Consider the following 14,946-nt stretch of genomic DNA (forward strand, 5'->3'; position numbering starts at 1 on the left):
ATTTCACCCCTCCTATCTCTATCACTATAGGCCTCCCCTCGCCACATCATATGACAGCAGGGACGATCTCACACAGACTCCAGTCAGATGCTCCCACCTGTCTACCAGAGTCTCTGGCCATCCCCCAAGAGTCACATCTGCCTCAGAGTCTATCACATACACCCACTAAGGAAATGTTCCCGTCTACTGGAGAGCACCTCATTAACAGCTTTAAAATTTCCCTTCTGGGTAGGGCAAATGTCAAGATCAAAAAGACCTCTGGGCCCAAGGAGGGAAAGCAGTGCCTTTGCTTGAACCCCAGCAGGGGAATGAACAGAAGAGGGTTGGGTGGAGCCCAACTGAAGCGGCCATCCAAAATCACACAAACTGGACACTGCCTATTCTGGTCGGTGGAAGAAGCTGGAATTTCTGCCCCAGAAGAAATGTTGAGGCTTGGCAGATCTCTGCACTTTCAGAGAAGCAAAAATGGGGGATGAACAAATACTTTTACAATTCTCTTCAGGTCCCCATGAATATATTTTTTTTGTCACAATATGAAGACAGAAAGACTGCTATAGAGACTTCACTCATTTAGACTTCACTCTGATAACAGAAAGGAATAATTCACTACAAGGGGAGGGCCGAAACTCACAAGGAGGAATACATTTCTCCCTCCCATTGCTGAGCCTGCATATTCAGGGCCTCGCCACAACATATCTGAGAGCCTCTCTAAGCCCTGAGTGGCTCCCAGTATGTGATGTGGCAGCAGCTGGGGCCTGAGTGGCTCCCTGCATTTGCTTCAGCAGAGGCTGGGCCACAAGCAGCCAGGCCCTGAGCAACTCCCACACCTGCTGCTGTTGCCCTGAGGGTCTCCCAGGGTGGCTCAGTGTTGGAGCATCTGCTTGGTAAGCAGAAGGTCCCAAGTTCAATCCCTGGCATTTCCAACTAAAAAGGGTCCAGGCAAACAGCCGTGAAAAACCTCAGCTTGAGATCCTGGAGAGCTGCTGCCAGTCTGAGTAGACAATACTGACTTTGATGGACCGAGAGTCTGATTCAGTATAAGGCAGCTTCAAATTTTCATATATGTCCACCACAGCTCAGCCATGCACAGGCAATGCTCTTTAAATTTTTCAATATTTTGCTTTAGTTTGGGGGGGGACGGGGACAAAAAAATTAAAATTCAAACATTTCAGATTTTTCTGCACACCTGGGGAATCTTACAAGTGCACAGAAAAATATCTTTAGCCTCCACCTGGCCCTGAGCCATGATTTAGATATCCACAGATTGCAGCCACGGGTGGCTAATGGAGTATAGATGTATTGCTGCCCTCCTGTGGTGTCTCCCTGCTATCATAGTTGATAACGGGGGTGTCTCTGTTGACAAGTCCAGCATAGGCCAGGGATGGGGTATTTCTGAACCTCACCACTATTAAGATTATTGCTGCTGCCTTTGCGGGGGGGTGTGGGGAGGTTCCAGCCAAAATACAGCAGCCAGGGGCATATGGACTTAGCTCCCTCATTTTATGCATTCATTTATTTATCTCACTTTGCTTCCCAGCTAGGACTCAAACCAGCTTTGAACACTGTTTTCCCCTCTTCCATTTCCTCCACAACAATAACCCTGCAATGAGAGCATATAACAGACCTAAGGTCACCCAGAGGGGTTCCATGGTAGAAGTGGGGTAGGTCTCCCAAGAACCTGGTCCAATACACAAATCACTACTCCACACCTGCCCTCTTTCTAGTGCCCTTAGGCAGGAGAAGAAGGTTGCTGGCCTTGATATAGTTTGAGCTGAACAAGGCATAAGATTCCCAAGCAGTTCCCCAGTGGCTGTGCATTTGCCTGCCTAAACTGAGTGGGAGTTCACAATCACCTTAGCGACCACACGGCCCTCCCATGCAGTCAGTTTCCTTATAAATTTACACCTTCTGAGCACAGAATAAATGATGTTCCACCTCCCCAAAAAAGGAAGTATATCTTCTCTTCTATGGCAGCTTCTAAATGCACTAACAATGAGGGCAGCTGCTCTAAAATGTGATGCTTCTGAATATAAATTAACTGCTGAAACAAAAACTGGCATGATTCTTCAGAAGCTGTGTAAATTAATGACCTCCAGAACATTCTATCATTAACAGTATTGTGGAGGTCTTACAAACTAAGAACTGTGGCTTCCTTGATTGAGTCAATCTAATATTGGGTCCAGTGTCCCCTCTAAGCTGGGTTAGTGTGAGCTAGCTCACAGTTTTTTAGCCTCCAGGTTGCACATTTTTGTCTTAGCTCATGAAAAATGCCCCCAAAGCAAACTAATTTATGCAGTAACCAAGTCTCTCACTCACAATTTTAATGCCAGTAGCTCACGAAGTAGAATTTTTGCTCACAAGACCCCACAGTTTAGAGGGAACATTGGTTGGGGCTCCCTTTCTTCTTACTGTGTTCACCTTTTCCTATAAACTCCCCCGGGTTACTCGGTCTTTCACCAATCATGGACTAGCAGGCGGGGGGCGGGGAGGGGTGGCGCTATTCATACGGGAGGGTTACTCCTTCCGGGCTCTCCCGGCCCCAATGATCGATGGTATTGAATGTGCCGAACTGGTGTGGGATGTTGGGGAGGGGTTGGCAATCTGGCTGGGGTACCGTCCGCCTAACACACCGGCCAGCGCCTTACCATACCTGATGGAGGCCGTGGCAGGCTGGGCGTTGGAATACCCAGGGCTGATGGTCCTGGGTGATTTCAATGTCCATGCCGATGATGCGGCCTCCAGTCTGGCGATGGGCCTAGTGTCTTCCATGGCGACACTGGGACTCTTCCAATTTGTTACAACTCCCACACACCAGGCTGGTCACATGTTAGATTTGATCTTTGCGTCCAGGATTTTGGTGGATGATATTGCCGCAGAAGCAGTGCCATGGTCGGATCACTTTGCCCTCAAGGCCCGTGTGAAGGCGCCGCCCCAACCCTGTATGGGCGGAGAGCCTATTTTGGCTCACCCAAGGAGTCTGATGGACCCTGAGCGGTTCTAAATGGCCCTGCGGGATCCCTGGCCCCCTGGCGATTCCATTGATGACCTGGTTGAGGCTTGGCATGGCCAGCTATCCAGGGCCATCAATGAGATTGCACCCCGATGTCCTCTGCGCCCTCGTGTGAGGTTGGCTCCATGGTACACCTCAGAGCTATGGCAGCTGAAACAAGGGCTCAGACGACTAGAGCAGTGGCGGCATACTCGTGATGAAGCGACGAGAACATCCTACAGAACATTTATGAGGTCTTATGAGATGGCAGTCAAAGCCGCAAAGAAGGACTACTTTGCGGCTAGGATTGCGTCTGCAAATTCATGCTTGGCACAATTATTTAGTATAATTAGGAACTTTACAACACTGCCTCAAGGCAGACCAAATGTGAGAGAATTAGAGATAGACTGTGAGGCTTTTACGAAATTTTTTGCAGATAAAATCATGTCACTCTGCCAGGACTTTCCCACCACATTGGATACAGTACAAGATCTTGAGGCTCTGTGCCTGTCTTCTGGTTCAGTTCTGGATCACTTTGATACACTTAGCCTGGGGGAAGCTGACGGAATTCTCTCTACTGTATGTCCAACAACTTGTGATCTGGACCCATGCCCCTCTTGGCTGATTAAATCTTGCCAGAGGGAGCTTACAAGTCCTTTACGGGACATTGTAAATAGATCCCTCTCAGAGGGGCGATTTCCAACACCTCTGAAAGAGGCTATGGTCCACCCTCTCTTGAAAAAAAGTACAGCAGACCTGGCCGAATTGGCTGACTACCGACCGGTCTCAAATTTACCATTTTTAGGTAAAATTATCGAGAGGGCAGTAGCGCTACAATTGCAGGGTTTTCTGGATGACGCTTCCATCTTAGATCCTTACCAGTCCAGCTTCCGCCCAGGCCATGGGATGGAGACAGTGCTGGTCGCCTTGGTGGAAGATCTCCAGCAGCATCTGGATCGAGGGGGTGTGGCGGTGCTGATGTTGTTAGACCTGTCGGCTGCGTTCGACACGGTCGACCATCGGTTACTGACCCGTTGGCTCGCCAACGCAGAGATTAGGGGGTTGGTCTTACAGTGGCTTTCCTCCATCCTTGATGGACGGGGACAAAGGGTGGCAACTGGGGGAGAGCTATCCCAGAGGCACTCACTAGATTGTGGGGTGCCGCAGGGAGCAGTTCTCTCTTCGATGTTATTTAACATCTACATGTGCCCCCTTGCCCAGATTGCCCGGAGGAATAGGCTGGGATGTCATCAATATGTGGATGACACCCAGCTCTATCTACTAATGGACGGCCGGCCTGACTGCGTCCCAAAAAACCTGGACCTGGCGCTGCAAGCCGTGGCAGGTTGGCTCAGGTTGAGTGGGTTGAAGCTGAATCCAATGAAGACGGAGGTCCTTTGCTTGGGTCGTGGCGCTCTGGGAAGGGAAATTCCTCTCCCGGTTTTTGACGGTGTGTCGCTGAAAGCGGCGCACCGGGTCAAGAGCTTGGGGGTTCTACTGGAGCCTTCATTGTCAATGGAGGCCCAGATAGCAGCCACTGCCAAGTCCGCATTTTTTCATCTTAGACGGGCGAGGCAGTTGGCCCCCTTCCTTGAGTGCCAGGAACTAGCAACAGTGATCCATGCAACGGTCACCTCAAGACTGGATTACTGTAATGCCCTCTACATGGGGCTGCCTTTGTGCTGAACCCGGAAGCTGCAGCTGGTGCAGAACGCAGTGGCTAGGCTATTGTTAGGGCTCCCGAAGTGGGAGCACATACAGTCGGGGATGTGCGGGCTGCACTGGCTGCCGGTTGCATACTAGGTTTGGTACAAAGTGCTGGTTATTTAAAGCCCTATATGGTTGAGGGCCTGCCTACCTGAGGGACCGTCTCTCCCCATACGAACCCCAGAGAGCACTGAGGTCAGCAGGAAAGAACCAGCTGAATATCCCTGGGCCGAGGGAGGCCAAATTGAAGAACACAAGGGACCGGGCCTTCTCTATCACAGCTCCACACCTATGGAATCAACTTCCGGATGAAGTGCGGGCCCTGTGGAGTCTTGACCAATTCCGCAGAGCCTGCAAAACCACTCTTTTTAAGATGGCCTTCGCTGAATGCTGAGCTAATGATAGATTCGCTGCTGTTGTATTCCACCATCAATTTCTTAAAAGCCTGTAATTTAGCACCATAACTGTTAATTTTAATTGGAATGTTGTTTTAAATGATGGTTTTATAATGTAGTATTTATTGAATTATGTGATTTTATTGTATTGTATTATATTGAATCGTATTGTATTGAACTAAAATGTTGTGAGCCGCCCTGAGCCTGCTTCGGCGGGGAGGGTGGGATATAAATAAAAAGTATTATTATAATTATAATTATTATTATTATTATTATTGTCTTTTCCACCATCTTCTCATGATGTGACCAAAGTATGATAGCCTTAGTTCAGTCATTTTTACTTCCTCAGAAGCTTGCTCTCCCCAAACCCTGGAGAATCATAAGCAATGCTGAAGATGGCTGTCCTGTTATCGATACTCTAGGGATGCCTCCCTACCTTTTTTCCACAGAGGTTGTATGAATAATATTTACAGCACTGAACAGAAGCAGAGCTCGAGGTGTGGCTTATAAGCAGCAGTGCGGAGGGGCTGAAACTGAGGGGAGTCTGGAGACGGGAGTTATGGGGTTCATTAAAGGACATCATAATCTAACAAAGAGGCTGTGAAATATTATCCACCTGAATGGAAATCATTATTAAGACATGGAAAAATGACAACTGTCTTCCAGCTCTATCCAATCCGCATTTTTAAAAAAAGCAAAGTTCAAGGCGTTTAGCCGAACCAGAGTGCTGTGACCTGAAACCAGAATGGGAAAACCTCAAACAGATTGTTAGCAGCTAAAGTGAGATAAAGCACTGATCCTTAAATATGTAGGGAAGGCCTGTAGGCTGGGCGAGGAAAGATAAAGAATCTGTCTCTACAAACACTCCACCCTTACAATAGGTGCCTAGGCAGATTTATGACAATGTAGCTCTTCCTCCCTTCCCTGCTCTGCCGCTCTGTTGGAACTTGGGGGGTGGGGTGGAAACAGGGTCAAAAAGCATCTGTCATCTACCTGTGGCAACAGAAGCCCATACCTGAATCAGCTTCACTTGGCAAGCAACACGCATGCACACAACCCTTTTCTGTCAGAAGCTGTAATGGTGGTGGGAATCATGTGTCAGAGATAGTAGTCTCATCCCTGAGAGAGCAGAACCCCTGTTCAAACTCACCGTTCTAGCTACTGTACCAAAACTGACTGTCTGACCTGTAGAGGTAGACTACACATGGGTCATGCACAGGAGGCATGGAATAGTTCACATGCAGCTGCTTTATACTGAATGATGATATTGAATTTATATCCCGCCCTCCACTCTGAATTTCAGAGTCTCAGAGCGGCTCACAATCTCCTTTATCTTCCTCCCCCACCAAAAGACACTCTGTGAGATGGGTGGGGCTGAGAGGGCTCTCACAGCAGCTGCCCTTTCAAGGACAATCTCTGCCAGAGGTATGGCTAACCCAAGGCTATTCCAGCAGGTTCAAGCGGAGGAGTGGGGAATCAAACCCAGTTCTCCCAGATAAGAGTCCGCACACTTAACCACTACACCAAACTGGCTCTCTACCTCCCACATCCCCTCACTATGCCTGGTTCCAGCTACAGCTATCCAGTTTGGAGCAAGGAAGCAATCCATCTAAGAATGCCTTCCCTTCAAAGGACATTTCATCTTTTGATCTCCATGAACCATTCGGGGAGCCAATTTTTGGCAAATCAAAAAGGGCATAAAGAAATAAGTGTATTATTGGAGTGTACTGCATGCATTCCTTTATGCTGCTGGAAACAAGGAAGGGATTTAAGATTCTATAACAGAAAAATATCAGTGGGTTACATGACTTTAACACTGAGTCACAAAGAGCTTTCCTGCAACTTCACAGCAAACATGCTGGCCTCCTACCTATTTCCACGTAACGGCTGGGCAGATCTCTCATTTCACTGGCGTGTCGTTCTTTTACATAGCAGATCTATGAAGCAAAATCACTATATTAATTAATTGCTACCATTAGCCTTGGGAAACAGCAGGAGCTCTGCTTTGCATGTACACAAATGTTCATAAGCAGGATAAATGAGAATGATTACCATTCGAGTTAACCTGGCATTTTAAGGAACAGTTGCAAGAAATCACCCAGTCAGCACAAAAAAATATCTTAGGAAGCAATGAAATTCTAGAAGAATATTGTAAACATACTGAACTTGTAAATACAGTATTAATTTTGTGACCTTGGTTCATATAGATTCTGGAAAGGTTGCCATAGTCAAAACAACCAAGAGATCTGTGGTACCTTAAAGACTCCCAGACTGGGGCACAAATTTATGCAGTGCAATTCATCAGACCCAGGAATTCGAGGTGGTCATAAACACACCAAACTTTAGGGTTCTACAAGACAGCTTGTTTTGCTGCGATCGAGTAACCTCTCTCCCCCACCCCCATTTTCACTGGTGCTAAACTGGAGATTGACATTAGGAATAAAAGAAAGGCAACTGAAGAAGCTGCACGTCATAAAACCTAGCTGGTTTAGAAAATGCATGTCATAATAAGATGTTTCCAGGATTTTATTACGCAAAAGCATTTTTCAGAAAGCTTTTGAAAAACATTTAAGCTTCTTTTAGCCTCTGCTCTGCCTTCCATGGCAGTTTGACTTCCTACCTGCCGCTGCTTTACTGAAAGCTGCCTTTGGATAAGTAGCAGCTGGCTCGTGGCTAATTGTTTTCTACGGTCTCTAAGATCTGGCCAAACATGTTGGCCGAAATGATCATTCCTCACCAAGCCTAAGCAGAGTTAATGAATTCCACAAGTCTGTTTCAACAGCTCTCCAAGCGCATCGCGGGACGACAAAGGAAGGAGGATCATCCCACAGCCTTGCCTACTACTGCACGCTCCCGGAGAAATCTGTCTGACCACTGGGCATTTGTCATTATTCCTTCTTATGAAGGTCAGCCCAATGACATTTCTATGGCAGCAGCAGTTCTCTGCACAGTAGTCAAATCAAATTCCCTTCTTTCATCCCCCCCGCTCCTTTCCCCTATTGCCTTTGCTTTTCAGAAATAATCCTCTGTTTGTCTGTGATAGCGGCAAGCATTTATTACAAAGACAGGTAATTGTACCTTTACTGAATTTCCCCAGCCAATAATCAGTGTTAAATTATCTTTCCAGCAAAGGCTGCAAGGATACATATCTGGACGGAGGCTTATATCGTCTCGGGGCACGTTGGTGATTCTTTGCTTCGTGATCACATCGAGTATCTTCACGCCCTGGAAGTTTAATGCATAGTAAGAAAGTCAATGGGGCACCTCAGATGCAACCCATGGTCTAAAAATATCAGCTATAAATATACTGGCGGGGGTGGGGAAGATACATGGTCTTATGAAGGGGCACAGAATGGAGCCTGCTGGGTGGGACAGAAGTAGCTGGAGAAAATGGCCTGTGTCTGTTGGTCCCTTCTGCAGCAAACTACAAATTTGGCTTTGAAAGTACACCAATAACTCAGGCACTGGCAATGAACTCTGCAGGCAATATTTGCCACCAGATGCATAGAAGTCAATTCTATGGCCTATTTTTTGATTTTAAAAGTAAAGGATTATTTTCTCACTTGCCCTTCTTTTAAAAGTTATGAAAAATAAGCTGTTGGAATCTTGTAACCCAGGGCATCAAACTTACAGCCTGCAAGAAGCAACCAGGCTGGCCAGGGCTTTAAACAGGCTCCCAGTTCTCCCCCCCGCCCCCACACAACTCCTGTCCTTACCCTTTGAAGCTCCAAGGCTGCCAAAGTTCCCAGCTCCTTCTGCCTTGTTCTTGCCTGCTTTAGCACGAAGCTCTTCTGAGCTTGCAAAGTTGTAAAAAAATGTGGAATGGATTTTCCATTAAGGTCTCTGTGCCCAGATAGACTACTCCCAGAGTAGTCTATCTGGGCCCAGAGACCTTAATGGAAAATCCATTCCATGTTTTCCTTGCAACTTTGTCTGTGCTGCAATGTATTTCAATGGAGGAGAGATCAAATAGTTTCACTTTCCAGCGTTTATATGGCCAGTTGAAGCTGTTGCTTGCTGGAGTGATCTCCTTGCAAATAAAGGGTTGATGCTTTGAGCCAGCTTGTCTCTGCTGAATGGACCTGAGAACTAGTACCTAGTAAGTACTCTAACCGGGAACTCAGAGCCAATCTGAGTAAACTTGGGGGTTGGGGAGAAGCTTGGAATGCCCAGACATTTCATGTTTTCCTAGGCTCAGAACATTTTATATTTTTAGTTTCTGCTATGATCCTTGCTTTTTCTTGATGTTTTATATTAAAAAGTACATCACCAAATCCCACTGTTCCTCCACCTTTCCATTTTAAATAAAATATCACAATAGTTTTATGCATGTTTGTATTTTAAGTAAAAAATAGTATCTTTAATTGTGTTTATCTGCATCCTTTATAAAGTTTATATCTCTGCTACCTAGTTAACTTTTCTCATGACAATTAGTGGTTTTCCTATGGAAAGGCAGCTACAAATATTCTTGAAGAATTCTTGCTTTCTTTCCCCATGGCGTTCTCTTCAGATTGACACAATTAAAGAAGGTATCTTTCAACCATCTTCTGGGAATAGGTGCGACCAATGAAGAATGGCCTCCCTGGAGAGTTACCCAGAATATTCATCAATGGTTGCGATCCACCTGACAGAAGGTACACGTCTAGCTTTGTCCACTCTCTTTTTTGTTAACACTATTATCAATAGCCTAATTTGTTTCTTTGCCTTTTAGATTGCCAGTTTTAGAGCTCTGTGGTGGTGGTTTTTCACATTCTATCCACTTCCTCAAATTTCACTTATTTGGAGGCTGTGTACTCCCTGTGCTAGAAAACTGGGATCTTACCAGGTCCGTGAGCAAGTCTGCTTCCTTCTCCCTCTCTCTTGCTTCCTTCTGTGCCACAGCTTGCTTTGCCAGGCTTGCTCAATTGCACAGAAGCTACAGAGCAAAGCCTCTATTTTCTCCACTGGCTGAGGCTCCTCCCCTGGGGAGGAAAGGGAGGAGAAAGAGCTTGCTTTGCCAGGCTCTCTCAATCACACCGCAGAGCTACTGAGCGAAGCCTCTTTTCCTTCTTCTGGCTGAGGCTCCACCCCTCCTCATCCCCTGGGGATGGAAGGAAGGAGCCAGAGCTTCCTTGCCCAGTTCCCTCAATCACATGGGAGAGATACAAAATCTTTAATTGTGTTTGTGTCCTTTATAAAGTTTATATCTCTGCTACCTGGCATTACATTTTATGATACACATGGCCCAGCCCAACAAGGTCTCATTTACGTCAGATCTGGCCCTCATAACAAATGAGTTCGACACCCCTGGCTTATGACAAAGCACAACCGAGTCAAAGTATAATACAATATTATATGAGTCCATTTGGGGTATTGTGTAGGAAGGATCCGCCTTGCACCTGAAGGCCAGACTTGCTACTGCTCAGCAAGGCAAAACCTACACCCTGCTTGGAAATTACTGAAAGCTCTTCAGCACAGGGAACTGTTCTGAAGATGAAGTTTCTTATACCTCTGATCTCCCCCCCTCTTTCCACGTGCCCCCCCCCAGCAGACAGTGACCAGAGGCAGCACATTCATTTTCTAAAGAAATAACAAAACTTGGGTTCTAGTACACAGCTGAGGTTTGGAAATATGCACGAGTAGCTGGACCACAGCAAGACAAAGGTAGCAACGCCATCTCTGAAACATCTATCCAATGTAATTGATCCTTCCTGAAGAATGTCAGCTCAGAGCTCATTTTGCAATTGGGGGTGGGAGTGGAATTTAACATCCTGACTGTTCCCAGTCAAATAATTTACTTATGCAAAGATGCAGGTATATGACCCACATTGTTCTTGGGCACCAAGGAAAGAGACGCTTTCCCCTTAATTGTTGTGTCTGACTACATTTTTAGTATTCCTCTTTGCTGTTGCTCAGTTGCACAGTCGAGTCTGACTCTTTGCGACCCCATGGACCAAGTTATGCCAGGCCCTCCTGTCTTCCTCTTATGCCAGGCCAAATATAGTAAATCAGGACCATTAGGAAAGGTGTGACTAAACACGACCCATAAAGTTAACTACTGCCTCAGAAATAAAAGCATTTTAAATTGATAAGCTAATTTAATTAATATGCTGTTATGTACTGGTGTTTTTTAATACCTACCATATTATTGGCCCAAGCAATTAGGTTTCCTTTCCACTTAACATTCCTTATAGTCCCCTCTCCTTCATGTAAAATGGAAGGCTTCCATCTGTTCATCCAGGTCTTTTCATATAACAATAACTAGGAGGAAGAGACACAAAAAATATCACACTGTGATAAAGACAGGGAGGAAAAAGAACGATTTGCCATTAAATGTCCTCGCGAGAGAAGGCAGAACAAGGTGACAATAAAAAACATCCGTGACAAGCAAAGCTTCTAGTTTACTGCCAAGCAACTTGTGAGGCCAAGAACGAAGAAAGAGCTGCAATGATATAGTACAAGCCTAGGAGGCACAGCCATGAAGCTCCTCTCTGCCATGGAAGCTTGCTGGGTGACCTTGGGCGAGTCACTCTCTCCTCCTAACCCACCTCACAGGTTTTTGGTTTTTTTTGCTTTTGAAGATAAGAATGGAAGTGGAGAGAGCAATGTGGTAAGCGGTTTTGGGTTCCCATCAGGGAGACTGGTATGGTGAAAACGCTTAAATAAATAATTGGGTGGCAATTATAACCAGAAACACTGAACCGTGACCTTGACAGTAGTGGAATGAAACAAGGGGATCAGTTTTGTATGTTATCTGAAAACAACACTCCCCACCACATGGGGGAGAGGGATTCATATGCCCCCAAACCACAACGATAACCTTGTGTATGAAGATAGTGCTTCACCATGTGGGAAAAGAATTGGGTAAACTGGGTACCACCTGCAGCTGGATGTTCTCACAAGCACCTGGCTCATAAAAGAAGCTGTTTCCTTTGCTTCTTGCTTCAGCCAGTACAATGACAGAAATGACCTTTTCAACCAAAAAAAGAAAGTGGTCTGGAGATTGGTGATGTAGAAATATAAGCCCAAACCAGGTATGTGTACCCAGAATATCTGCATTGGCTTTTAACCTACTGCATTAGATCAAGGCCCTTTCAATTTAAAAAAGAGAAATCAGGAAATCAATATAAATCTTTGTTTAAAGAGGCTGTTTAGTTAAGATTCGCACAGAATGCCTATTATACGTATAACCACAAGATGGTACCAAAGGACAGATTTTCCAATTCACAAAGTTCAAAAAACAAAGTTTTAAAATTTCTCACCGTAAGTCGTTTAACAGACAGCTGGTCAAAGAAAAAACTATTATATAAGAGGAAGATCTACTCCACAATTGAACTGAAACCCTGAGCACTACATCAGCTGAACCTCCCTGATTATAACAGAACTAAATTTGTAATAATAGGACTAAATCATGTTAAATGAGTGACAGTGTAATTAAATGGACTGAGTTGTCTGTAAGGTAAGGATAAGAAGCTAAGAAATAGAATAATTTCTATCCTGGAAAAAGCATTTACTACTTTAACATCTATCACACAGAGATACTACATCGCATGAAGGCTAGATGGAATAAAAATATAAGGTTGGATCCTGCCAGCTTTTTCACTCATTCTTCTCCAATTCGTCTCCATAACATTCCCCCATCTCACGTGGCTTTTATATACCACAATCCACAGCACGGTCTTTTTTGGTGGTCAAAAATGGTGCCTCCTTCCTTTTCCACCAGTAGAAAGGCTGGCTGGATCCAATCCACAAGGAGTCCTTGTTTCTGATCTCATATCTATTGCTTCTAATAAATGAGGAGTGGGCCTAATTTGGCACAGTACACTATATTTATGTATTTATTTCAGTGTTTTACACCACCTTGAATCTATCCATGAGTAAATGTCATATCTGTAGCCCTGAGCAGACATACTGTCCACATGGTAAGACATCTTCAAGATATCCTGTATTGTATCAGTGTCCAAAAACCTTGGATGTGGGGACTTCTAAGCCTTCCTGAGAAATTCTGATTTAAAAACTTGATACAAAAGACCACTGTGATAACGTTAGATTCAGACAGCTTTTCTGCTGTTGAAAAGGTTACTAAAGAAGGCTCTGGTTGAGAATCATGGGGCTGACATGTACGAAAGCCATTCGGCTATAATAGGGAGAACTGGATGAGAGCAAGTGAAAAGCTGGCTGGCAACCTAAATACATCTCTTACGGAATCAAATTATATTGGTACAGAAGTAAACAATTTTTTCAGTTATAGAGAACTCTCTACCCAGAATTAGAAACAAGGGTTTTAAAAACTAGCAGTCTGTGCCAGTATGCTTCAAATGACACCAATGCTATGAAAAATGGATTTGAATTTCTTTACTGATTTCAACTCCTCCTCTGTTAAATCCTACCTATTAAAACATTTGATAGAATAAGTCACATTAAGTCAACACTGCAGCAGAGCGAAAAGGAAGAGATAGGAAAAGTTGATTTGGAGGATCTGTCAGGCTGTTTCATGGCACAATCCTAAACAGAGTTATACCTTTGAATTCAACTGACTTAGAAAGAGACACCTCTGTTTCAGACTGTACTGTTATGTGTAGTCACCCATGCTGGACTCTTTTGCATTTATTTTCTTTTTGAATTTTTCATGTGTGTGTGTGTGCATACGTGTCTGTGAGTGCATGTTTGTACCTGGAGATCATGTTGACCTCTGGTGAGTGACCCCTATTGGGGGCCTGGAGGATACTAAGGGAGGTGGCTGAATAAGCCTGCCCCTGCCTCTTGACTGGGTATTTCAAGGACAGTCTCCTATCCAAGTACTAACCACAGTCGACCCTGCTTAGCCACTGAGATCTGACAAGATCGGGCTTGCCTGGGCTATCCAGCTCAGGGCTATTTTGCATTTCTTCAAAACCTGTATTAGTTCCATTCTTTCCTTCCAGGAAAGGCAGGGTCAGCTTTACAATGAGATGAGGCAATGGGTTCTGGAAACTGCTTTCATGACCATCCCTGCTATGCCCTCACTCAGGACCAAAGCTGCTAACGTTCTTTCCATTCCTCAGTTGTCTCTAAATACGGCATAGCAAGTCACATGTGCCTAAATGATCTTCTCTACCTATTGGGAGAATCTTGCCATGCCGTGTTTAAAGATGCATGAGGAATGAGAAGGAGTGTTAGCTGCAAGGACCCAAACCATTAGAGATAAGTGGCGGGGGGCGCACAGGGTACTTTGGCTGGGGAGGTCATGGCATCACATGGCAACCCTGGAATAAAGTTATGGGATAAATACAGAATAAACTGAGCACTGAAGGAAAACATCAATAATTTTCATCTGACAATAGCAACAGCTCCTAAAACAGATTTCAACGTTATATTGAATAGAAGTAATAATAACTGAAAAAAACATATAAATGCCTTATGAAATGCTCATCAAATTACAGACATGGGTCCGCTTTCAGAATACCAAATGCATCTTATGTTGCATAATGCAATAATGACAAAAATAATATTCAACAATGCATGTCCATCTGATGTTTGGGCTTAGGTGATTTCAAACTCATTCAAATGCCAAGTTCTTCCCAAGGTGCACATGTTCATCCAACAAGCACGCACATTTCTGTTTTTAAAGCTCTGTTTGTTGCAACGCTATTCATCATTAAAATATACAAATCAACAAGTCTTTTCATACTAATTTATTTCTAACTCCTCTCCCCCCTCCCCCCAAAAAATTAACAGGGCCTTTGTGGTCTCTCTAAAACCAATCTAAATTAAAACAGTCACCGTTTTCGCACACAGCTTACGTCGCAGTCACAATCCTGTTCCCTCTGCAGCATCCGGTCGGATTTCCCACCATCTGCGCCGGAGTTACAGGAAGTGCCGCGGCTTTTGCGTAGC

General features: G+C 44.9%; 1 protein-coding gene across 1 annotated transcript in view; it reads right to left on the reverse strand.

The window, feature by feature from the left end:
- VPS41 (VPS41 subunit of HOPS complex) overlaps positions 1-14,946 on the reverse strand; it is a 169,887-nt gene that overhangs the window by 66,022 nt on the left and 88,919 nt on the right. Inside the window, exons 8-10 of the mRNA XM_060247653.1 lie at positions 11,212-11,331; positions 8,170-8,316; positions 6,962-7,028 (exon numbers count right to left, since the gene is read on the reverse strand). Coding sequence (XP_060103636.1) covers positions 6,962-7,028; positions 8,170-8,316; positions 11,212-11,331 — 334 coding nt within the window. The remainder of the gene's footprint in view (positions 1-6,961; positions 7,029-8,169; positions 8,317-11,211; positions 11,332-14,946) is intronic.

Source organism: Heteronotia binoei, chromosome 10 (assembly GCF_032191835.1).
Source record: "Heteronotia binoei isolate CCM8104 ecotype False Entrance Well chromosome 10, APGP_CSIRO_Hbin_v1, whole genome shotgun sequence".
Classification (NCBI taxonomy): domain Eukaryota; kingdom Metazoa; phylum Chordata; class Lepidosauria; order Squamata; family Gekkonidae; genus Heteronotia; species Heteronotia binoei.